This window comes from Phoenix dactylifera, chromosome 3 (assembly GCF_051530095.1).
Source record: "Phoenix dactylifera cultivar Ajwa chromosome 3, Ajwa_hap1_PhDact_Kaust_v1.1, whole genome shotgun sequence".
NCBI lineage: Eukaryota > Viridiplantae > Streptophyta > Magnoliopsida > Arecales > Arecaceae > Phoenix > Phoenix dactylifera.
In genome coordinates this window covers 46,697,233-46,723,549 of record NC_143192.1, presented here as the reverse complement: position 1 = coordinate 46,723,549, position 26,317 = coordinate 46,697,233, and the positions used below count along the sequence as shown (strand labels likewise).

The window sequence follows — 26,317 nt, the reverse complement described above, 5'->3', positions numbered from 1 at the left end:
CTTAACGGTCCGACGCGGGCTTTGAGTGGTGGTCCTTGAAGGTACACCGATCGGACGGCGCTCCTGCCATGGATATGGTGGGGTCCTCCAGGATAGATATTTTGGAGCGCGTATTTGGTCCAGTCTCCATTAAGATCGTGAGATCACCAAATTTGAGCCTTTTTGATTTCGTGCAAGAATATCCTTAAAATCAAACCTCTTAACCCATCCAGCTCGTATCATCCAAGTTCCAACCTAAATCCTAATTCGTGGGTCTATCGATCTACAGTTAAAAAAAAAAAAAAAAAAAAGCCTAAAGGTATGGACTGGGAGGTATTGGGTTGAGATGAGTCCAATACACGAATCTAACAGAAAATTCAGCGCGTTTCTGTTGCATTATTCACACGGACCCTTAGATTTGAATCTAGATCTTTGTTACAAATATCAATTAACTTTGCCAATAAGATAGATTAGTGATTTTTATCAAGGTGAGATGTAAGGAGATTCAGACCCACTATACTGTTAGCCAAGATGCACAAATATAATTGATAAATTAATAATTAAATATTCTTAATATTTAAAAATAGTAAATAAGAAGAATAAACTAATAAATAATTAACTTAACAATAGCATGATAAAATGAAGAAAGAGAGAGAAGATGGCCTAGGCATCGAAGCACGCTAACGCGTTGTCCCAGAAAAGTTTATATTTCCCCATGCACGAGTCTGCTCGCACATATCTCCTAAAGATACGACGACCCTTGTACTGCTTCCTTCTTTTGAGCATTTCTCGAATATTGTCTAAGTTAGCATTATCCCCCCAAAGAATAGGATCATTGTCTTCTTTCAAAACATACAGAACCACGTCTTTTCTGTCAATGCACCTCCAGGAAAGAAAGAAGACCACGTTCACGTTTGCAGATAGCTCAAAAAAAACTCAAAAAAATAATTGAAATTATTAAGAGAAGAAAAAATTACTTTATTTTTTTTCTTCCCAATGATTTCTAGAGCCCTTTATATAGGTTCAGGCGCGTCAAAAGAAACAGATTCTTCTCTCGCGGATTGATGATGTGTCTTCTTGTGCTCCTTTCATCCTGCAGCTATTGTATCTTGGCAGTCTATGCTTTCTTTCTTTTTCAGAGGGCCTTTCCATGCTTGCTTTTGAATGTAGATGTATGACACTTGTCATGACCTGCTTTCTTTGGGGGTCTTTTCATGTTTGCTCCCTTACTTGTGCACGGATGCTTGTCACTTGGCTGTTGACTAAGTCAAATATTTGGTTTTCAAATTTTAAAATATTTGATTTAATTCAATATATACTAACTTAGACAACCAATGACTCCCCATTTTATGTTCATCACTTGACAATAGTGATCTTGCATGCAACGGGTTTGCTTTTTCAAGATACAATAGGAATATTCCACCAATAATCGCAGCATCTCTTATTTGCATCTTATGTGTCCAATTCTATTCTAATCTTTAATCTTGTAAAATGGCTGCTCAAGAGTACAAGCCCAACCTCTAGGGAATTCCATTTTTTTGATAGATTTTTATTTCATTTTTTAAATATACTGAATATAACCTTATTCATGCTTTTTGTCTCTCACCGAGCTAGGCTCCATGCAGCTCCCATGAATGACAAAAATCTTGTAAGGCATCTCCTCAACCGAAGAGAGTTCATGGTGGACTCCATGCTGACTCTCATTTCTATTTTTACTATTCAAGATTTCTTTTTCTTTACCTAAGGAGTTCTTTTACGTCATATACACTAGCTTAAGAACTCCCCATGCTATTTCATATGCATTGCATGCACCATGACTCTAGTCTCTATATAATTGTCATGTTTAAGTGTATGACTCCATCCTCTCGTGCACTTTCAGTTCTATAATTTTTAATTTTAAGTGTGACGAAATATTGTCAATTTCTATACCATAATCTCAAGTGTCCAGCTCTAGTATCAAATAAAGAGAAATCTTTGCGTAGGTGGAACATATCCATTGTTTTAATATAACATTTAAATATCTTATCATCCCTATGTATGCGTCTTTCTGAGATTCCGCTTATTTAGAAAAATTCTTGACTTTATTTGAAATTTTGTCTTTCTTGTTGATCATGTTGCTCTATTACATCATAATGCTTATCTTTTGAATTTAAAGTTCATTCAAAATCTTGATAATAAATATCCCTTGGGATTTATAGTTTGATGATTAGTTATATCATACACATTGCTAAAAAAGGGGAAAGGCAAAGAAGGTAACTAGTTAGACAAATGGCTACAATCAAACACAATATGTGAAGTGTAAGGGCTACTTTTTAAGTGCATGTGTAAACAATTATATGCATTATATTATGAGACAATGTACCAGAGCCGAGGACGGCCCTTGTTCGATGGTGGAAGGGTGTGAGGCTCAATAATTCTACATCGGAAAGACTCGTTCCAGAGCCTGGGCATATAAGGTGGGTGTCTCCAAATCCTGCAGACGCGTTTTGGGAGGAAAACAAAACCGGGGAGGGATGAAGGACGCTTGCGTGAAGCTCCGAAACCGGACAATATCTAGCAGGGGAGCCCCGTGTTCCCTCCTTATGTGGCTCCCACGTGGGCACTAGGTGCCTCACGTGCCCCGTGTAGGCGGGGGCATGACACAAGGAATCTAAAATTGTTATTTACAATTACATGATTACATGCAAGCATGCACTTAAAACATGTATAGAGATAAAGAAAAGAGGATGGGGGAGGAGCAGGTTGTAGCCTGTTTGCTGATGCAAAAGAAGAGAATATGTGGATGAATGAGCTTACTGTTGAATGATGGTTGGTGGATTGTTGCTATGTGTCTATCAACAATCTACTAGCATACCACAAATGCGATGCACTTGATAAGACACGAGGAGTTGTTGAAATATAGATAATTGAAAGAGCTTCGAAAATACACAAACATTCATTATATGGTAGAATAGATAAAAAAGCTAGAGTTTTCACTAGAATGTTTTTTCAAACCATCCATGTCAATGGAGAAAAATTTCGATGTTAAATTAATTGCTTTAATACACTTTTGTTTCAAGAAGGACAAGGACATTATAGGTTGATGGAAAAAATAAATACAAACGAGCCTCACAAATTGGTGTTTGGCCTTGGCTAGTTACCTTGCTCCTCTCTTTTAGAGGTTGTGAGTTGATCTTGATGCACGGGAAATACAATTTGTTGGTAGCTTGAACCTTAGGGGGTTTATGAAAGAGTGTTGCTATGTGTTCTAAAAGTAAAGCTAACCTTGTCCTTCTCTTTAATGAAAATCTAAAGGCTTCGTGTCTAGGCTCTAGCATAAAAATAGAAAATTCTCGTCGGTTCTTTACGGACCCAAAGTTGGAAAACCGGACTCCGGTTCGGTTACATTTTGCCGATATGGCACCTAACGCGTTGTTGGTATAGGATCATCTACGCGTGTCCCCAGCCCACGGGTTGTAATAGTGGGCCCCGACGGTTCAACCAATCATGCGAGCGTTGCTATCGTGAGTTTCGACAACGGGCGTTGCACTCTACCACCTCTCAGCCCCCCAGGTCTCCAACCCTAACGCCAAGAATCCAAACCCCACTATAAGCGCCAACCTCCGTCTCGAACTCTCCAGACCCTCGTCTCCACTCAAACCCTGCCCTCTCTCACTGCCAAGCACAAAAGTAGGGTTTTCGTCGGAGCCACCTCCCAGCCGAGGTTCCGTAATGGCGATCGCTGCCCAGACTCCCGACATCCTCGGAGAACGCCAGTCCGGCCAAGATGTCCGCACCCGGAACGGTACTCTCCTTCACCTAGATCTCGAGATTTGGTTCAAACCTTTGGGTTATCCCCTGGAATAGCTTCATTTTCGGTCATTTTCTTTGGATCATATTTTTCATTATCTTGGGGATGCAGTGGTGGCGTGCCAGGCGGTTGCCAACATCGTCAAGTCGTCGCTCGGTCCGGTCGGTCTTGACAAGGTATCACTCTTTGATTTGTTCTTTGGTGAAAAGAAAGACTTTTAGTTGTTGGGTTCGAGAAATTTAGGGTTGTAGTGATGAGGATTCTGCTGCGTGGCCGATTTACATGGCATTGGATTCATAAGGATGGCAACTTGTGATTGAAGTCGCGCCTCAACAGATTAGGAAAAGGTGTTCTTCAAGACAACCGGTGGAGACATGTTCTGATTTTCAAAATGGTTTTATTGTGTTCTTCGCCCCCCCCCACCCCCCGGGCCCAGATATTTTGTTATACAATGGCTGGAAATGTGTATTTTGCTTAGTTTCTATTGCTGTTATTTTATTTTGATTGGGTTTAGATGATGTCCTTTCTTTTATGTCAGAATTCACTTATAGGAGCATAAGTAGCACATGTGGATTTTTTTCCGTTCTTGTATTACTTTCATGTATCATATTTTTCTGATTATGGCATTCTTTCATTTTTCTTTCTATTTCTCTCAAGAAGTTCAATGTAAAAGAGGGGATGCTGTGACTCTAATTAAATGTAAGTTATAACTGGGGCACAAAAGGTTCTGATCAATATTTTGATAAACCAATTACAGTTGAATTTGGAAAAACTCAAAAGGTTCATATCAAGCTTTGCTTTAGATTAGGTTGAAGGGCCATAGAAGAGAAGCAAATAAGTTTTGAATGGAATACTGGATGATTAAATGGGACTCTACATTTTGGAATATTTGGCCATTGCTTAGGAACTGATGATGAAAGAAGATATATAAAATTATAAGGTTTGAATGAAATGGTGGGACTATTATATGGGACTCTCCATTTTGGAATACTTGGCCATTATGTAGGAACCAATGAGTAATGATGGAAGAAGATACATAAAATAATAAAACCAACCCTGAGACATTTGAAAAGCTCATCATCTAGGGCTGCTTTCATCATGCCCTTTCAATTCAGTCAGAGGGGCCAACTTCTCGTCCATACAATTGTTTAAAGCTAAGTTTAAGAGTCTGCTTCTTCTTTTCTTTTTACTGATTAAAAACAGAGAAAAAGCTGGGCTATAGGGAAGAAATAAAAATTAAAAAGTTTGTACTGTTTATTGTGGAAAAGAGCAGGCAATAACTAGTGCAATGCTTAGTTATGGAGAATTGGAAGTTCTAGTGGTAGATTTCTACACCATAGGTCAGTTATGAGCCTCTTCTTCTGTATTCTTATTATCAATGCGTAATTGCTTTGAGAACAATTATTCATGTTTAGTTGAAAGAGTAAACACGCAGGAGTTAAGAGTCTAGAACCTAGACAAGACAGGATAAACCTACTTAGTTTGCTGGATGCTCTACATTATGATGAAGCTAGTGGACCAACCCTTTGAGATGGTATTTTTATTTAAAATTAGCCCTAACAACAGGCCTTGTATGAAAGACCGTAGTAGCCAAGGACTAGCATGCAAGGGTTAACTATGAGGATATCTTTCAATAATCTGCTCTGTTTAAGATTCATATGGTGGGTAAATAATATTGATATTGTCATAATATCTATTTTTTCGAATCAAATCTTTACTTTCACACTCTATCTAGCTTCTCTAATTAGGTCCACTTCTTACTAAGAGTTCTACTGTTCTAGTTTCTCCCATTTCTTTCATGTTTTTTGTTCCATTTCTTTCCCCTGTTGTTTACACCTTTCTATTATTCTTACCTCCTTATCTATTCTCTGTTTCCTACATTTTTTGCCCATTTATCTTCTTATGTCTCCTCATTTCTGTCCTTTTCCCCTATTTTTTAATTCTTGTCCTTGGTCTTGACATTCATTACCTTTGTTCAATCTTTTCTTTTCCAATTTATTCTTGAATTCTAAGGTCGTCCATCTCCTTCACAGACTAGCAAAGTTGGTATAGATACAAGGACTTATGGTCTGAAGCAAGGTCCACAATCTCGGTATCGGGTACGGTATCAGTTCGGTATGGTATGATACGGTACATCTCTGTGCCAAAATAACTTTTCAACCATTTTTTTCAATTTTTATCTCTGTACGGACCGGTACGCACCTCAGTATGCCTCGGTACGTGCCGGTATGCACCTCAGTATGCTTCGGTACGGACCAGTACACACTTTGGTACGAGGTGATATGTCTCGGTTTGGGGTTTGTACCGACTTGAATGTGTGTTTGGAACTGGTTTTCTTCTGGTATGATATGGTACGCTCCGTATCGGATAGTACGACACATCTCGTATCGGGTGGTATGATAGACCATAGTCCGAAGTCTGAACTCTAGTGTCAATTGTGTCCTTTAATCTGACTGGATCCTATGTTAATTCGAAACATCTTGTAAGCCTTAATTCATGGGCCTACTTCCACTGCAAGACTTCTCCCAATCCTCGGGTGTACATAACGCCTTTTGATTCGTATTGACCTAGTCTGCGAGGTACCTACCAACAACTCAGTAGCACAGATAAAACACGAATTAGAAGTGCATAGGGGCTGGAGCCTTTAATTGGTATCATGGAAGTTGGATTGATGTGCACTTTGTATTTTTTTTTTCAGCTGCGAATTGACTTGGGAAGCTTGGTTGTTGAAAAAGTGCATGTCACATATTATATATATTGTCGCATATGTCTCAAGAATCTATTTCTATCTTTTCTTTATGAGTTCTTTATTTTGAATATGCTGGCCTACATCTGGATTGAAACATCATGTATCATTTTAAGGTTATTGCATTTAAGAAAGACTTCTCGTGTATTCGATATATGTTTTTTATATGAATCAATTTGCTAAGTTTTGTTTTTTAAATGCTGGAAACTTAATTTTTTGCTTAATGAACCATCCAGATGCTGGTCGATGACATCGGTGATGTGACAATTACTAATGATGGTGCAACAATACTCAAAATGTTAGAAGTTGAGCATCCAGCTGCCAAGGTAGATAATCCGAGATGTGATCATCCTTCTTACTTCTAAACTGTATTATTCCCTACTTATATTCACTGATTTAAATTCTCTATGTCTGCTCCTGTTTTGGGATGCTAGGTTCTTGTTGAGCTGGCTGAGCTTCAAGATCGAGAAGTTGGAGATGGGACAACATCTGTGGTTATTGTAGCTGCGGAGCTGCTAAAGGTGATGTGCAACTAGATCTTATGGTTCAGATTATGATGCAACTATAGTTGCAGTTGTAGTACCATAAGCCATTTGGGAACATCATTCAGTATTCCAACATCTTACCATATTTATATTTTACTGCAGAGAGGCAATGATCTTGTAAGAAACAAAATTCATCCAACATCTATAATCAGTGGCTACAGGGTGAGTTTTGTACTTTTGATTGATGATATGTTTAGCACTGTTCAGATTCTATATTTTTGGATTTTCATGTTCCTATACTTCATTTTCTGTCTTATGGTTATGGTTATAGTCAGTCCGGTTGAAGGTTTAATTTTGTATCTCTAACATGTGTTGGTACCACTTTGTTGTCAATCAGCTTGCAATGAGAGAGGCCTGCAAGTATGTTGAGGAAAAACTGGCTGTAAAGGTATTAACTTCTTTGACCAATTAATATATCGGTGTCCACACTCATATTCTTTCTAAATTCAGTCAAAAGCTTATGCAATGTTCTTGCTTACTCATAATAAATTTATGCGTCTTCAGGTTGAAAAGCTTGGAAAAGATTCCCTCATAAACTGTGCAAAGACAAGCATGTCTTCAAAATTAATCGGCAGTGACAGTGATTTCTTTGCAAATTTGGTGAGCTTGATGCAATTGCTTCACCTTGTATTTTGAGCAAGATGTATTACCCTATGAAATAGTTTTGTGCATGTTGTGGTGGCCGTGAGATTTTTTTTTTGTTGTTATACTGTGATAGTTGGATCCCTTTCAACTATCCTGCTTTAATTATAGTAGTGTTTGACATTTGCTTTTTCCCTTAAAGTGGGAAAGCATAGAGGAGAGAGGCAAGTGATTTCCTTCAGTTTCATTTATTGGGGTTTGGAAACCAAAACCATAGAACAAATTATTAAAAAATGTATCTTCTACTATATTAATGGAAAAGGCTTGGAGGCCAGCTTCACATGGCTGACCTCCAAAGTCTGAAGCCTTCGCTGCTTCAGCATTTACTCGGGAAAAAATTGCTGCATTCCCCATTTCCCATGCGCACCTTCACAGATCTTGTGTTCACAAAAGAAACAAAAAGGTTCTGCATCAGGGCACCTCTCAGACCCCTGCCCCCCAAGCCGGATTCCCTAAAATAAAGGAAAATGAAAAAAGATTCCTGACACCCGCATTGGTCATGGTGGACTTTAGTGTATTATAATGTAAAGGCTTCTTATTGTTCTAAATGATACATTTAGTTATATCTAGGGTTACATTTAGTTCATGTTTAAGAAACCAACTCTTTAGGAAGATAGTCATGGTTTGGATCTTATTGTTCTGGCTGTCATCTGCCTGGGAACCTTGGCTTGCCAAGAGGAGCAACATAGTTTCTATCTTAATGGTACATGGGGCTCTGTCATTTCTTTGCAGACCCAAGGCTTGAGCATAAGTTTGGTTGGATTTTTTTTTATGTTCAGGATCTGCAACTGTTTGTTCTGTCACCGTAACTTCCTTTTTTCCTCTCTTTATAGGTTGTAGATGCAGTTCAAGCTGTGAAGACTACAAATGCGAGGGGAGAAGTTAAATATCCGATTAAGGTTAGTTCCTAAAGAATTGCTGTCTTTTCTCGGTTCACATTGTGCCTTTCCAAATCATGCTTATTGATATGAACACTACAGAATCTGATTCATCCTGAATGAGTTCAAGTTCTTCAGGTTAGATCTTTGGATGATATCTCATTCATTTGCATATCTAAGTTAAATCGTTTGCTGTATACTGTATTTAATGCTTATTGGGCCAAACTTCAAATATTCAGAGATCCGGTAGTTTTGTTTTCCTAAAATTAGATGTTATTTTTTTTTATTATTCAGTAGCCTGTCATTTTTAAGTTTTGAGTTGCCCGTTTATAAAGATTCTAGAATGTCACAGTTTAAATGTTTGAATTCCTATTACCTACTCTATATTAGAGTTGTCATGCTGGCCCTGGATGCTGGCTTGTTTTTGTATTCTCTTGTACCTCTGTTCTGATACAATTACCTTGCCTTTTTATTTTCTCCCTTTATGCAGGGCATAAATATCTTGAAAGCTCATGGAAAAAGTGCCAAAGATAGCTACTTGCTTAATGGCTATGCTTTAAATACAGGCCGTGCAGCTCAAGGAATGCCTACAAGAGTTGCTCCTGCAAGAATTGCATGTCTTGATTTTAATCTCCAGAAGACAAAAATGCAAATGGGTGTTCAAGTCTTGGTCACTGATCCTAGAGAGCTTGAAAAAATTCGTGAAAGGTGATTTTTAGTTCGAATATAATTCTTGTGCTTGCATTAAATTTTTGTCCTGTAACTGATTTAGAAATAGTTGTTCACAGCTTTTGCTCTGCAAGTTATGCACGTACTACGTAGTATGTATATTTCTGTCTCTTTTCTCAACAAATCTATTGTTAGTTCTGTCTATCTTGCACTGCTGAATCATCTAATAATGGAGTGAGTATTACTATGGATGGTAATATGACAATATACAACTTGGCAAAGCCTATTGTAAAACAACTTAACTCCAAACTGCACTAGGAATGAAGGGTCACGTTTCTGTGTGGCAGGCCACACTACTTGCAGAATCATCCTTCTATGGGTGGAGATCAGTAGCGAGAAGTTTTCAAGCTCTCCCACCATTAAAGTGTAGTTTACATACAAACTGTGAAGCAACACAAATTTATGAGGTAGCACACTGAAGCAATACAAAAATATATGAGGTAGCACACAATAAATCTATCTTATCGCAATCTTATTTGAGCTAAATGCTTCTCAATATTATCTGGCATGGTTTAAGAAATACAGGTTATTAGTTTCAGAAAGAGAAGTTAAATTTAATGAATTATATCCACAATGTTGTGAATTGAAAAGGCTCAGAAAAAAAAACATAAAAGGTATCCCTAAGTAGGAATGCTTGGTGAACGAGGATTCATAAAACTGACCCTCTGGGGGAAGGCTCAAAGTCATGGTTATAACTACGATTATGTATGTACTGTGTTCGCTAAGCATTAATATTGTCATATGGAATTGTAAGCTCTCAAGGGAGATCTATGATGGTAATGCAAGCTGAGGATATCATAGCAGAGTAATGTCCAAGCATGAATTTGATCCACCGAGGTCACTGTGCTATTTATTATTATTATTATTATTTTTTGGGCATGTTCCACATGTTTTTGTGGGACCTTTGTCCTTGCGAAAGGATTTTGTTGTGAAAACAACCAAACATCCATGGATAGGGAGAACGCCATTTATGATTTTGGAATTACACTTCAATCAGATAGGCTGTTATGAAACATTTTTTACATGTGGTCAATTTGAGTCTCTACTCAAACTTCTTTGATTTATACTTCTTACCAAATTTTTGCTATAAATATTATGGCCCCTGGTTGGCTGTATTATCTATGCTGAGTATTTCTTTATATGAAGTTGCTAGAACTGCCTTTTTTTGTAAATTAATTCATACATGCTTCCTTACGCTTTTATTCAGCTTGTCATTTACATTACCAAGAACCTTAATGACCTTTCTCTTTTTGCAGAGAAGCTGACATAACAAAAGAGCGAATCGAGAAAATTATAAAAGCAGGCGCTAATGTTGTACTGACTACCAAAGGAATTGATGATATGTCACTAAAGGCATGTTTTTTCTTTAGTTATTTCTCTGTGCAAATATGCATGTATGAATATGTGCCTTTATATTGGAGTTTGCATTCTTGCGCATACATTTTTTTCTGAAATTGGCAACAGTTATGTTATACAATTGAATTTGGCTAGGTTGCCTAGGTATTTAATATGTTTTTGATTCTGATCCTAGCTGTAGAAATTGCTTCATTGTGTTGAACTTCTGTTCTTCTATCAATCTCTTTGATGATATACCAGAATAATATATGCTAAAGAAATGTAACGATGCTTACTGTGACACAATCCATGAATGAATGTTGTTGGGTATGACTTGAGTTGCTATGCTGGTATGCACCAATTGTCCAAGTTGTTGATAATTATAAATGTCATTTGTGTATTTTTATGACCCAGTGGCAGCCATTCTTGCATTTTACTTTTTGCTGAGAGGAAGAAACTGCCTTCTTATCCTGTCTCACTAACCTTCCTTTTCTACTTTTGGTGATCTCTCTCTCTCTCTCATGGGCATGCACACATGCACCCAATGCCTCCTTCCTAAATCTCCTTTCTCCATGTGTGCTAGTATCTGTTTAGACGAGTTATGCCACTCCTGAGTCTTGTTTTGTTGCAGAGCTTGTACATGCAAACTTATTCTCTACTGTTTTACTTGGATGGATATCCATGCTGCTGTATGATGACCTTTTAGCTTGTCCCTGACTCTTATGATCTATGACACAAGAACATGCATACTTTGATTATGGTGCTTTTATGTCATGTTTTTAAATAAATGTTATTGCAGTATTTTGTGGAGGCTGGGGCTATTGCTGTGAGGCGTGTTCGCAAAGAGGATTTGCGTCATGTTGCCAAGGCCACTGGTGCAACTGCGGTATTTTTCCATTCTTTCTGTTATAGAGATATGAATTTTGATGATTTTTGAAAGTTGGAATGCATTCTTAGAAATTTGGGCATGCATCGGTTTCATTTTACATTTGTTCTGCATATTTTTTATTGCTGCATGATAAGTGTTCTTGTTTTAAATAACTCTGTAGATGCTATTCCAATTTTGTTATTTTGTTTAATGACACATTCTGGAAATCATGTTCTTGAATGCACTACTATAGCATGGTAGGTTTATTTATGTAGGTAATTGACAAAAGAATTAAATACTTTTTTTCCATTTCATCTATCCTTTTTATCCTTCAAAATTTTGGTGGAAATGTTTTCACAGTTTGATTTACCATGGATTTTTAATGCCTTTTTTAAGAAAGTGTCTGGTGTGATTTTTTTTCTTCTTGTTTTGAAGTAACTAATTTGTTATGTTTGTTACTTGCTATGACTACTGTATGTATAAAAGAGAAAATTCAGGTAAAATATCTTGAGGTGAGGTAGAGTTTTTGATGTTCCCAAGATGTCACTTTCAAGTATTTCAAAAAGCTACTACACCTGGGTGGTTTTTACCAGTTGGTTTGAGAACATCGATGAGGTTCACCACATGGTAAGCTTTGTGAGGAGTACTGAGCCCTCTTAGATTGAGATTTTCAAAATATCTGGACAGTCTGTCTTTGGCATTACCCTGCCCATGGTATCAAATGTCAATCCAACAATGCAGGATGTTGGTCCTCATGGGGCTTACCTTAAGGGCACCTTGCCTTCTAAATCTTTGCTTCTTTTAGATTTTCTTTGCAACACAATTAATATGCACCTGCTTGAGTATTAAATAGTATAATATCTTGCTTTATTTGTTGATATCCCCTTATGAACTAGAATTGATCCTTTAATAAATTGTAGGACTATATTTCTGCAAATTCTTTATTTTAAAATATGATGAATATAATAAATTAAGATAAAAATTGCTTAAGAGCACTTTACAAATAAAAAATTACAGGAAAGTGACTTTAGGAAGAAAGTTAAATTTTAAAAACTAATTGGCAATGATCAAGTAACAAATCACTTAATTAGGAAAACAATGATCAAGTTGTTAGTTACTTTCCTGTCTTGTCATGAATAATATTAAACAGTTGTCCTCGGCTATATGAATTAATGGCAATAATATTGAACATGTGATATTGGGTTTTTGGAATAATTTGGGATTATGATCTTTGGATTTGATTAAGTCATTCCTTAGTTATGCCGACAGCTTTATGCTAATCTCTGGAGCGGCATCACATCGTGTTTCTCCAAAACCTTGCAATTGATGCTATACCTTATCATCCTGTATGTTTGCATTAGTGATCTTATGCAAGCCTATATGAGGATTATTGGATGAGATAATTCAAACATGGAGAAATCTGACATAGTTGGGAGCCTAAACTTAGGAGCACCATCTCATCCTTAGAATTTTCATTGACCGTGCAATTTGAAGTGGTTGGATGTGATAAACTAACAGTGGAGAGGAACTCAGTGCTCCTGGGCATTGGACTATGGTTATGGGCTTAGCAGGTGTGAGGGCAGACTGACATGCTGGGGTGTTGTTTGATGGCATGATATATCCATAATACATCTTTGAAGATGATCAATACCTTCTGCCAAGAATTTTAGCCATCTTATCTCCTCAGCATGGTTTCCTAGGCCATGCTATTATCATGAATTACCGGCAATGTCGTCAGCTTAATGGCCTACTTGTTTGCCTTTGGTAGCATTAGCCAATGCTGTTGTAGAAGGGTTAGCTACTCTGCCATCAAAGATGTCTTTGGAATGCAAATTCTCCATAATGCATATATATCACGGATTATGAAACTGAACACCCATCAGTTGGAGTAATAGAGCATGTAATAGGGTCTTCTAAATTATTAAACATCTAATTTTAATTGATAAAGAGAACCTTTAGTTTTAGAGATTCAACAGTTATGTTTTTCCTCTTGAAAAGGAGGAAAGAGTGAAGTAAAAATAGTTGAGTTACATTCTATAGTTACTTTTTGAAACAAATGTGATATAGATGACCTTGCTGCAGGAAGGTGCCTGTAAAAAGGTCCTGTTGCCATCTATGCTTGCTTGAAAGGAATAGAGAGCTATTTTGTTTATTAACTCCTTGATGAAGTTTATTTTTGCTTTTGGTATTCCTGCAACTTCATCATCAACGTTCTTGACTATTGAATTTTGGATTTTCCTTACCATATATGTCCTAAAGCAGTATGAACTAAATAGAACGCCTTTTGCATGGTTGCTCCTTGGTACATTTTTTGGAAAAAAGATCACAATTATGTTGCTTTTTAAGCTGTGCTTTTGTACCACAGTTTGCCTACAACACCTGCATGTTCTGAAAACATAAATGCGCATATTGCACAGGAAACAAAAACATAAATACCTATAAACTTTGTCATTGCCCATAAGGAAAAAACACTTTCAGTTTTTACTTAAATGCATTACCCCAATCCATTATTCATGCGCTTGAATTTGAGTCCGGTATCAGGTTAATTTGTTAAAATTAGAAATTTTTACCCTACAGGTGTCCACATTTGCTGACATGGAAGGAGAGGAAACATTTGATTTATCATTTCTTGGATATGCTGATGAAGTTGTGGAGGAACGAATTGCTGATGATGATGTAATTCTGGTGAAGGGCACTAAAAATACAAGCGCGGTTAGTTTTCGTCACTTCATCTTCATCTGACTTGGAGCCTGCTTGCTGAAATCCATGTCTGGAGTAATGCATGGCATTGATATTTTTTCTTTTCTTCTTCCTCAGGTCTCATTGATACTTAGAGGTGCAAATGACTATATGCTTGATGAGATGGATCGATCTTTGCATGATGCATTGTCCATTGTGAAGAGGACCCTTGAGTCTAACACGGTAAACCTGATATTGATTTGTGGCTCAGAATTTTTGGTTCTCTGTGTTCTAAATATCAAAAGATAATTTGCTAGACATAGCATTTCCTCACTTGGGAGGTAATAAAACAGAAAATTTGCTTTTTCAAAATGATTACATTTCCATATTTGGTGTCCAATTTTACTTAGAAAGGGCATGCCCCTTGTTAGTTGATTGCACTTGGTATTGTTTGTGAAATAGATAGAACAGAAAATATTCTTCAGTTTAGAACTCGAGAGATCAAAAAGGGAACATTTCTTCTGACCTTGCTTCCAATATATATTTCAAACTATGGATTATTTTAACAACTGCTTTGTTGAGAGGTTATTAAAGATTTAGTTGTATACATGAAGCCCAAACATCAATCATAATTTTATCATTCACTACTACAGCAGTTTCTCACATCAATTGGTGATGTAGGTTGTTGCTGGCGGTGGTGCAGTGGAGGCTGCATTGTCTGTGTACCTCGAGTACCTTGCTACAACATTGGGATCTAGGGAGCAGCTGGCAATTGCAGAATTTGCTGAGTCTCTTCTGATAATACCTAAGGTTTTCTATAGCTGCATCTGTGAATAAACGTCTTTTTTTTTTTTGCCCCCTTTGATTGAAATAGAAGCATAAACTTGTGGGTCACAGGTACTTGCTGTGAATGCTGCAAAAGATGCGACTGAATTAGTTGCAAAACTCCGGGCTTACCACCATACTGCCCAAACGAAAGCAGATAAGCAGCATCTTTCAAGGTATTTTGAAGCATCATAATGCCACCCTCCCTCCCCCCACAACCAACAAAAAAAAAAAAAAAAATCAATTTGCTAGTTCATTCTTATTTACAATAATATGTTAGTCCCATGTTGTAATGATAAAGCAAATTCAAGCATATCAGACTACTTACATAAAGAATTCCAAAATTAAAGGCTTGATCTTGTGTGAAAAGTTACAAGGCTCGGTGGTTATGGTTAAGGATCCTCGTCTTTAATGCTTCTTTTCCATATCGCATTGAATTCATTTAATTGATACTCAAAAAATCATCTAGTGGATTAGTTGGTACTTTTAAATTTGAAATCATCACTAGTATTGAATGCTCACCCAACAATATCAACAATCAGTTCATTTTGAACTTGTTTGTATGGATGAAATTTTTTCGGTCATGGGAAGATCATCTGAAGAATATGCTGTCCCTTTTATTATAACGTTTACTGCTTTGTAAATTTCATTGATGCCTTCTCCTTTTACTTTTTGGTAGTGCGGGTCTGGACCTATCTAGGGGTTGCAAATTTCATTGACGTCTTCTCCTTCTACTTTTTTGTAGTATGGGTCTAGACCTATCAAAGGGTACAATCCGCAATAACTTAGAAGCTGGAGTTATTGAGCCTGCAATGAGCAAAGTGAAGATAATACAGGTAAGGAAAACATTTTGATTTGATGATGTTATACGATCAAGGATTAGTGGGCTTTTGTTTACAGACAAATTTGTCCACAAAAAAATCAAGAAGGGATGATGCATAAAAATGAGGTGCACTATGATGCTACTAGTGGATCGCAACTCCAGTTATTGTAGTAGTTGAAAAAAGAAACTGAACTGTATTAGCAACCAATTTGTTCCATAACCTTGTTATGTTGGATTGTGAGTTGGGGCAACCAGCCTCCTGTGGAAATACCTCATTGGTTGCTTCTCTTTAAATGCACGAGTACTATAACTCTATTATCTTGTCTCAATTGTTAAGATTCTTGCCAAATATTTTTGGTGCAGTTTGCAACTGAGGCAGCCATTACAATTCTGAGGATCGATGATATGATCAGGCTCATCAAAGATGAACAGCAGAATGAAGATGATTAGATATTAGTTTTGGTGGCCTTAAATGTAACCAAATTTACAGTTTTGTGATTCTTGGTAGTTTCTTGTGATTCCATTGATCTAGAGATGGGAACTTCTGCGTCACTGTATGTCAATTGTGGTAAATGATGATTGGGGTGCTCATAGACTTACAGATTTCCTATGTTTTGACACAGTAAAATGTTAAACAAGTGCTCTCTGCAGTTCAATTGTTGTGCCATCTCATAGTAGTTAGAGCTGAGAATTGTTCTTGTTCTGTAATCTCCGAGGTTTGATTATTGAATGGTTTCCTTTAAACCGAATGATAGATTGGATGCCGTAATGCTGAATATACATGATACAAACCAGCTTGTCAAGTCATGCTAACAGATTGACATTAAGAAATTTCTTCCAAGTTTTGGTTAATGACCTAAAATTAATGTAACCGATCTGTCAGTAGTCTGCTTCATATTGGTCTGTTAAGGTTTAATGATGTTATAGAAGCCTAAAGAACCGGTTGCTTTGCGAATGAGACTCTAGGCAGCGCATATGCTTGACTTACCGGTTTGATGAAAGGCCCAAGTCTGAATGGCCGTGGTTTTTATGAGCCTGCCTCTCCATGCATTCCAAGTGGAAATATCTTACGTTTCAAGAGTGGGAAGTTTCTGAGCCTGCTTTTTTGAGTGAACAGTGGTGGAGTTTTGGAGGCAATCATGGAGAGTGGAGATATTGTCAAGCAGAACGGAAATCTCACTGAAAGGTGGCACACCGATATATAACTTTGTGGTGAGTTACCTGTAATTTGTACCGTACAGTGTCTAATAGTGGATCAATGGGAAAATTACTCCCATGTTGGCATAGCTATTTTTACTTCTTGGTGAGAATTGAGATTTGTGTTACTCCGAAACTGTCCGGGGAAAGTGTTATGTGCACCCAAGAGCATGTTGCAGGAACCAATAGAAAGCCTTCGATCGCATCCTGTCCAGTTGGAAATGAATGGCCGAAGTGATCTTATTCAGATCAGCCCCTTCACATAGGCCTTCCAGGTCAGAACAGCAAGATAGGTGAAACATTCTTGCGATTCTGAGATGACTGCAACTTCTGATATCACCCAGATCCTAGAGATGGAAATCATTCTTAATTAATCTGTGCACGTAATCTTGTATCATTATAATTTCTGATGCGCAGAATTCTGTATCTTTTATGATTGAGGAACAAGAAATACAATTCAATTGAAGTAGCGGGGAAACAGCCAGACAGAGATCCACCTCAAAAAAAATATTGGAGTGGGCGGCATCCTAACACGAGGAGGCACCCCAAAATGCAAGCTCCATAAAGGTAAAAACAGCATGAAAACAACATTTCACCCTTTTGATCCATACCCTCCCCTCAGCAGATTGAGGGCCTTCCTTCAAGCCTATAGTCTGCTTCTGAATGATACTACGAAATCTCTTTTCTTGTAGTCATGCAACCTTCAGTCCAGGTTTTCTTTGTGTTCTGTAAGACACGCAGAGGTACAAGATCACAGCAACACAAGCATACCTAGCGAGGCCCTGGAGATGGCATAACATGGAAGATACAAAACAAAGATATACTCCAAAGTCCGTCAAAGGAATGCGGAGCATTATGGCAAAACAACAACTATCACGAAACAATAACTGGAGCTTTGAGCATTTAGCTCTATTGGATGATAAAAAGTGCGACAAACCTTATGATGGAAACAGCTTGCTGAGATATTTTGCACTTGTTACTTTTCTTTGAAGAAATCACTCAGAGGTTGGAGCCAAATATCCCTGATGGAGTGTATTTTCCAGAATACCAACCAGCAGCAGGCACAGATATATAGTTCTCAATATCCAGAACTTGTTTTACCAAGTATCATGCTCAATGACAAAATGCTATAAGCAATTACTTATTTTTCTCCCGACAATGAAATAGAATGGGTTTATCAAAATCTTGGATACATTCCTGTGCAAGAACCCATGCATCCAATGCTTTACATCGGCATCTTCTTTTCGTAATCAATATGCTAGAAATGCAAGCGAGCGCATCTAAAAGGAACAATAATCTTGTTTCCTCCAAATAGATGTGAGCCATAACAGCTGTGGTATGTGAATGGCTAACTAGCCACCAGCTTTTTTTCTTTATTAACATTTCAATTCAAACGTATTCTTCTTTCGACACTATTGTCCTACTATTTCAATTCAAAACCCATCATAAACTCCTCGTTCTTCTATGCAGATTGTTAAATATAAAAATAATAACATGCTAAGATTAGAATCACAAACAATAGCGTATTCAAGTTTGAAAGATATACCTGCGGAAGACATATTGAATATGTTCTTTAATCACCTGGAATAATAGTGGCTGGATCTTCCCTTCCTTGCTCCTCACAAAGGATAGCCGTTAATGGGGCAAGCTATCAACCATACGGAGAGAAGAGGGGGACCTAGCTTATATATAGGAAACATAAAGGAGCCTTCCCATTAAAGGCTCCAAAACCCTAATTGGGTTTCCTGGCCTACATACCAAAAGTACCACAATAAATAGGACTCAATCCTATACATCCAAGGTGCACCAAAGCCCATAAAACAAAATAATCACACATCATATTGGGCTTAAATAGTACCATTCTGAGCCATACGTCTAACCCGTTTTATAAAACAAAAATACGCAATCAGTGTAAGCTCATATTTTGAAATTATTCTAACATTCTCCCACTTGGGCGAACACGGATTGTCATATTAATTTAAAAACTTTGTTTTGAAAACGACTCTCGGGTTAGACTACAAAAGTGGCCACACATATAGCTCAAATGATAATCATCTTGGATACATGATCCGGTCCAACAAGAACATCAACATGGAGCATGGAAGTCGTTACACCATTTAATCGATGTAAGACCACTCCACAGTTACAAATGCTAACATCCTTATCGACATGGATCCCCATCCTCCAATCAATGTAATAGTATGTAGTATGAACTTAGCACCAAAATGTGATCAAAGGTGTGCTAATTCATATCGGTCCTCATAAATGCTTCAAAAGAAGCCACATGTCTCAAAAGAGACTCACATCATGTCTTTATGCATTATATCTCGAGATCAAAATGATATCATAATAAAAGACATATGTGCAATGCATGCTCAAAAATAATTATAATTTCTGTGCACAAAATACAGAATTATAAATAGGAAGATAAATATTTTTATAATTGGAAGAGGCTGTACCCGAAGCATATGGGTTGCCTACATACCCTGTAAAAAGGATCAAGCCAAAATATAGTTCTTTTACATAAATAACTCCCACTAACCAAAAACATCAAAGGTTTCCACAATACTCATATTAGCAATATGTGTCTTAAAGACTTTCGTTGCGAGTCCCTTAGTCAATGGGTCTGCAATCATTGATTTTGTATTTATATGCTCTATTTTTGTCTGCCCTTCTTTAACTTTATCTCTTTCCACCAAGTACTTGATGTCTATATGCTTAGAGCCACCAGAACTCTTGTTATTCTTTGAAAAGAACACCGCTACACTATTATCACAATAGATGGTAATTGGTCTCGAGATGGAATCAACAACTTTCATTCCTGAAATAAAATTCCTCAACCAAATGGCTTGGACTGTAGCTCCATAACATGCCACAAATTCAGCCTGCATGATAGAAGAAGCCACTAGAGTTGGCTTAATACTTTTCCAAGAAATAGTACCACCAGCCATCAGAAAAACATAACCTGAAGTTGACTTCAAATCATCTTGACATCCTGCAAAATCAGAATCTGAGTAGCCTGCCACCTCAAGATGATCTGTATGCTGAAAGGTAAGCATATGACCTTCAGTCTTTTTCAAATATCTCATAACTTTCTTAGCTGCTTTCCAATGCTCTTGTCCTGGATTCGATTGAAATCTACTAAGGACGCTTACTGCATAGGCTATGTCAGGTCTAGTGCAAACTTGAGCATACATCAAGCTCCCTACAGCACTTGCATAGGGTATGTTTTTCAAAGATTCTCTTTCAAGTTCATTTCTCGGACACTGGGCTTTGCTAAACTTATCCCCTTTTACCATAGGTATATCACCGGGTGCACAGTTTTGCATATTGAACCTCTCTAGGATGCGTCGTATGTATGTCTTCTGTGAAAACCAAACAAACCATGGCCTCATGCTATATCTCAATTTCTAGTACAAAAGAAGCTTCTTCATAGAGATCTCCATTTAAAAACACTGTCTTAACATCCATTTGATGAAGCTCCAAATTATAGTGTGCTACAAGTGCCATGATAATTCTAAAGGAATCCTTGGATGAAACCGGTGAAAAAATCTCATTATAGTCAATGCCCTCTTGCTAAGTGAACCTTTTGGCAACCAGTCTAGCCTTTTGTCGTTCAACATCCCCTTTTGAGTCTAACTTGGATTTGTAAACCCATTTGCAACCTATGGCCTTAACATGTGGTGGAAGTTTAATAAGTTTCCAAACTTTATTTCTCTTCATAGAAAATATTTCATCTTCCATGGCATTCAGTTATTTATCCGAGTCAAGTCTTGTTAATGCTTCTTTTATAAGGGACGGGATCAATGTTACGCCCAATATTAAAATCACTCTCTAGTAAATAGACAATATGGTCATTAGGCAAGGCTGATCTTCTTTCTCTTTGTGGTCTCCTAACTTGTGGTTCAAAAAACTAACTCAACCACTGTTGGAGTAGGAACGTGAGGCTCTTCTTTCCACCGATGGGGTGAGAGAGTATCGAACACTCGACCTTAGGATGGCTTTTAAGAAGAGGTGGGACCAACGGCGCCGCGACCGAATGATGCCCAGGTTCTTCTTTAACTATGGCAATTAGCTGAGAAATAACTCTTTCTTGTACAATGGAAATTCGAACCATAACTTGATCCGGTTCAGGAACAGTTTTCTTTAATACAGAACTCCCACTATTACCAATATCATTCTCCAGAAATTTCGCTCTAATGGACTCAACAATTCTAGTGCCACGATTAGGATAATAGAACTTATAGCCCTTTGATCTATAAATTCTGGTGTAGATTTTGGGTCTAATTTCTTTTCAGTAGGATTACAAATCCTAACCTCAACTGGGCAGCCTCAAACTCTAAAATGGGCTAAATTGGGTTTACGACCTGTCCACAATTCAAAAGGAGTTTTCTCAACAGCTTTACTAGGAACCTTGTTCAGAATGTACATATCAGATTTCAATGCTTCACCTCATAAGAATTCTGGCAAATTTTGTTCTACTCATCATACTCCTGACCATATCCTTCAGAGTCCGATTACGCCTTTTAGAAAAACCATTTTGCTTAGGTGTTCTTGGCATTGTGTATTGAGGAACTATCCCACATTCTTGTAAAAATCTCACAAAATCACCCATGTTCTGATCGGACTCGTCATACTTACCATAGTATTCATCACAACGGTCAGATTTCACAATTTTAATACTCTTCCCACATTGCTTTTCTATTTTCATTTTAAATATATCTTGAATTTCTCAAGAGCGAGAGATTTATCATTAATCAAGTAAACATAACTATAACACGAGAAATCATTAACGAAGGTTATGAAGTATTTATTCCCACATATAGTAGAAGGTAACGGTCTACTAATATCGGAGTGAATAAGATCCAAAAGACAATCGCTCCTAGTAGATCCCTTTCTTGTATTTTTTTTTTTGGTCAATTTTTTCCTTATGCAATCTATTCAAGTGTCAAAATCCAAAAAATTCAGAGAGGGCATAATCTCAGCTTTCATTAATTTCTCCAGTCGCTCTCTTGAAATGTGCCCTAAATGCTTATGCCACAATATAGAGGAACTTCTTACCAGCCAATATGGGAAGCCAGCATAATGGCATTGTATAATATAAGCAATTAAGTTTTTTTTTTTGGTTAATGATTAGATGCTAGGGTTGTTACCACTATTAGTTCTTGTAATTATTAGGGTTGGGCGGTCTCCCTTTGATTACCAAGACTAATCAAATTCCCTCAGAAAGTTGGTGCCTGCAGAGGTTTCATTGCAACAACCGCACCCTTCTAAGCTAAAATCCCAAAGCAAAAGGGTATTCAGATGATTACAAAAAGAACCCTTTTACCATGCAGTAGTAGTAATCATATCAGTCTTAATTCTCTCTTTGTGAGCACTCTAAAGTTCTAGTTGACCCAACGCCAGGGACAACCGGTTAAGGCCCATGCTTGAGGAAATAGGACGCCAGTGTGCGGTATCTAGTATTCAATGTTCAACGTATGTCACCTACTCAATCTGTCCACCAGCAAACCTTAACGAGTAGCAAAAGGGATGGGTGCCATTCTTCCTCATCTAGCATTCTGCATGGGAACTTTTCTTCTTGCCTTCAGCATTTTCTTAATGTTGCCAGAGCTTCCAACAGGCACTACAAAACATTTTAAGTTTGATGCATGTGATGTAGCTAGTTTCAATTGGAGATCGGTGAGCTATAGTTATGCTAAGCTAATAGAGCATAATTCAGTATCTTATCTCACGACGATTTGGTTTCACAGGTTAGGATGGTGCTATTTCTATATCTCGTTTCCATCTCACATAATTATTTTCAGTCAAGATTTCAATAGCAGACAATTAGCTTGAAAGGGAAGAGGCATTCAAAACTACGGAAACAACATATTTTATTTAATATCATCCAAATATGATGCATGCAATCAATGGATGATAACATATCTATCTAATCAACTTGGGCTATTAATTAGATAGTCCGTAATCAACTTGAAAAACATATAAGTCTAATTACGGTAAGAGCTTTGGTGCATCATTGTAAAGTCACCTTTGGGCTAACAATACAACACGCTATAAGGTACTCTTAAGACATATCATGAAGCCAATTAACAAAATCACATCAGCTTTCAAAACACCATCGCCTTTGGGCAGAAGAAGGATTCTAGCCTTCTAGGCTAATGCAATCCCATTAATCACTTCATGCCATTTTTCTAAATCATCATACACAATAACACCTTCGGGTAAGATATTGCATGCAATCATCTAGAAAAATGCAATGCTACCCTTTTTTTTTTGAGAAAATCAGATAAATATCAGTGAATGTGCCACTTTGGTGGCTACCACCCACTTCAACTTCAAAATATTCTCTTAATGGGAAAATAAGGATAGTCTTTATGCCCAACAAATTTTAATCACAAAATGATAGTTATGTGACAAAATCATAACCATTAAACATGCTATAATCATAATCAAAATCACATGTGATTTAAACAAAAAATGTTAATCACAAAATTCAAGGCATATATCGCAGCAAGATATGTCCAAAATTTAACACTTCAATAATTAATATGCATGAGGGCCTAATTCAAATTATTCAGTATTTAAACAATAATTAAATGGGTTACTAACTCTTAGCCCCAGCCCAAAATCCATTCGGGTCCATTAGGATGCAGTGCAAATAAAATAAACATGGGTTGACTAAATAAAAGGGCCCAACTTGCAATTATGGACCTATTCAAGTTAGGCTTAGTAGGCCCAAGCCCAATCAAAAGGGAAAAACCCTATATCTTTTTTTGGGGGGGGGGATGTAAGCAACCCGTGGCAGCCTCCCATGGCAGCCACGGCGCCGGCCACCACCCGTGGCCAGCAACCCCGCCGGGCCGCCGCGACGCCATGAGACGCGCGGCCGGCCGTGGGGTGGCCGGGAGAAGGCCCCCATGGCCTGCGGCCGGCCGTGGGGTGGCCGGGAGAAGGCCCCCATGGACTGCAGCGGCGGCGGCGTCCGCCTGCTGTGGCGCCATGGGGCGTCCGTCCGCCTGCGGTGGTGGCGGGCGAGCCGCCTCGGCCTCCTTCCGCCGGCCGTCGCACAGCACAGAGGCGTCGGCCAGCGAAGAGGAAGGCCCCTTTTCCTTTTTTTTTTTAAACAACCTATGGCTGCCTTCCATGGCAGCCACCATGCTGGCCACTGCGAGTGGCCGGGGACGTCCCCAGGTCCGCCGCGGTGCCAGGAGGCGCACGGTGGCCGTGCGGCGTCCGGAAGCAACCCCGCCAGCCGCGGGACAGCGGCTTCCGGCCGCAAGAGAAGGGGATTTGAAACAGGAAGAAGATGAAGTCTGCGGGAGAAGGTAACAAGAAGTTTTTTTTTTAATCCGAAAACAATATGCAATCATGTTCTGGGAAATTTAAATTAAAATCAAATCAGATATTTGATTATCCATGAAAAATCTGTGTATACAGATTTATGCAGAAGATCCATTCACCAATGCATAAAATTAATTCGTAAGTCCAGATGAAATCATAATTGTGTATGAAGGATTCTAATCCTAGTATGGAGGCACTGATATCAATTGTTAAATATAAAAATAATAACAAGCAAAGATTAGAATCACAAACAATAGCGTATTCAAGTTTGAGAGATATACCTGCGGAAGACATATTGAATACGTTCTTTAATCACCTGGAATAATAGCGGTTGGATCTTCCCTTCCTTGCTCCTCACAAAGGATAGTCGTCAATAGGGCAAGCTATCAACCATACGGAGAGGAGAGGGGGACCTAGCCTATATATAAGAAACATAGAGGAGCCTTCCCATTAAAGGCTCCAAAACCCTAATTGGGTTTCCTGGCCTATATACCAAAAGTACCACAATAAATAGGACTCAATCCTATACATCCAAGGTGCACCAAAGCCCATAAAACAAAATGATCACACATCATATTGGGCTTAACCATAGTACCATTCTGAGCCATACGTCTAACCCGTTTTATAAAACAAAAATACGCAATCAGTGTAAGCCCATATTTTGAAATTATTCTAACATGCAGATAGCCTATTTGATAAAATGTCCATGAATGCATCTAAAGGGAACCACAAAACAGCTCCCCCCAGCAGGTGCAAACACTGAAGTACTATAGGTGACTTACTGACCATTCACACATAGAATACAGCCATAATACTGTGCAATGTGACTGGCTAATTAGCCACCAGCCTAATTCATGTGTATGATGGAAAAATTTCCCATTAAAAACCTAATTTCAAGTACCACATTCTTCTTTGCTACAATGCAAGGGAATGCATCTAGGAGGAACCAAAACTTATTTTCCACACTTCGATGCAAACTAAAAGCCCCGTAGGTGAAATTACTGACCATCCACCCAAATATCACAGCCACAGCAGCTGTGGCATGTGATTGGCTAACTCGCCACCAGCAAGAACAGCCTCATTAACATAACAAACTTCTTTCTTCAATCAATATCAATCACAAAGTCCGCTTATAAAGTTGAAATCTTGTATCGTGTACCAACTCACTATAGCTGACGACAAGACGTGTATTAGGGAAAAAATAAAATTTATTCTAAACAAAAGAGGCGTTTGCTCGGAGAGGATAGATACCGTTCGCATCTGGGAACTCTTCCTGAAAAGCTCCTCCTTCTTAGCCTTGAGACAACTGATTCGGTAGCATCTAGGAATTAGCTCCAGCTCTCGAACGCCGACGGCGACCGCATGGCTGACGGCGAGGAGGTCGACGCCTTCGTTACCTCGGCGGACGCCGTGGTGGACGCCACGGACTGGGGCCAGCGAGTCCGCTGGGGTTAGGGCAGTATAAGACGAGCACCAGGCACGTGCGTTTCAAGTCAGAGTAAACGTGGACGGCCGTGATCCCATCCTTTCGCATCAATGTTTTTTTAAACTTTATATTTATTTTTTATCCTCATAAAACGCTATTTTCCTTAAATACTTCCAATACAACATCTCTTCTAGCATAGCACCCTTAATAAAAACTATATTATTTTTAATTAAAAATAAATAAAAAGTTAAAATTATTTTTTGTCCTCAATCTAATAGTCTTAAAAATATTTTTTTTCACATCTTCCAATTAAGAATATTGTAATTATTTTAATTTAAAATTATTTATTTTTAATAATATTTGATAATATGGATACATATGTAAAAATAAAATTATAAAAATAAAATATTAAAACAAGTATTTTATGAATGTGTATATATATATATATATATATATATATATATATATGTAAATTAAAAAAATATATACATACAAAATGATATTTAGAAGA

At 37.9% G+C, this 26,317-nt stretch overlaps 1 protein-coding gene and 1 long non-coding RNA gene across 2 annotated transcripts; one reads left to right on the top strand and one right to left on the bottom strand.

Moving 5' to 3' along the window:
• Positions 1-3,542: 3,542 nt before the first annotated feature.
• Positions 3,543-16,495, top strand: LOC103716549 (T-complex protein 1 subunit alpha-like). Its single transcript, XM_088718663.2, has 17 exons — positions 3,543-3,763; positions 3,881-3,945; positions 6,752-6,841; positions 6,950-7,036; positions 7,163-7,222; positions 7,398-7,448; positions 7,565-7,660; positions 8,536-8,601; positions 9,071-9,288; positions 10,566-10,662; positions 11,444-11,530; positions 14,090-14,224; positions 14,330-14,434; positions 14,873-15,001; positions 15,089-15,192; positions 15,762-15,852; positions 16,203-16,495. The coding sequence occupies exons 1-17, from the start codon at positions 3,691-3,693 to the stop codon at positions 16,287-16,289; spliced, it is 1,641 nt and encodes a 546-aa protein (XP_088574789.2). The 5' UTR covers positions 3,543-3,690; the 3' UTR covers positions 16,290-16,495.
• A 951-nt stretch (positions 16,496-17,446) lies between these two features.
• On the bottom strand, positions 17,447-25,832 carry LOC148714414 (uncharacterized). Its single transcript, XR_016399921.1, has 2 exons — positions 25,632-25,832; positions 17,447-25,552 (listed from the first exon to the last, which is right to left on the bottom strand). It is a non-coding gene; the product is annotated as an uncharacterized LOC148714414 (long non-coding RNA).
• Positions 25,833-26,317: the final 485 nt, after the last annotated feature.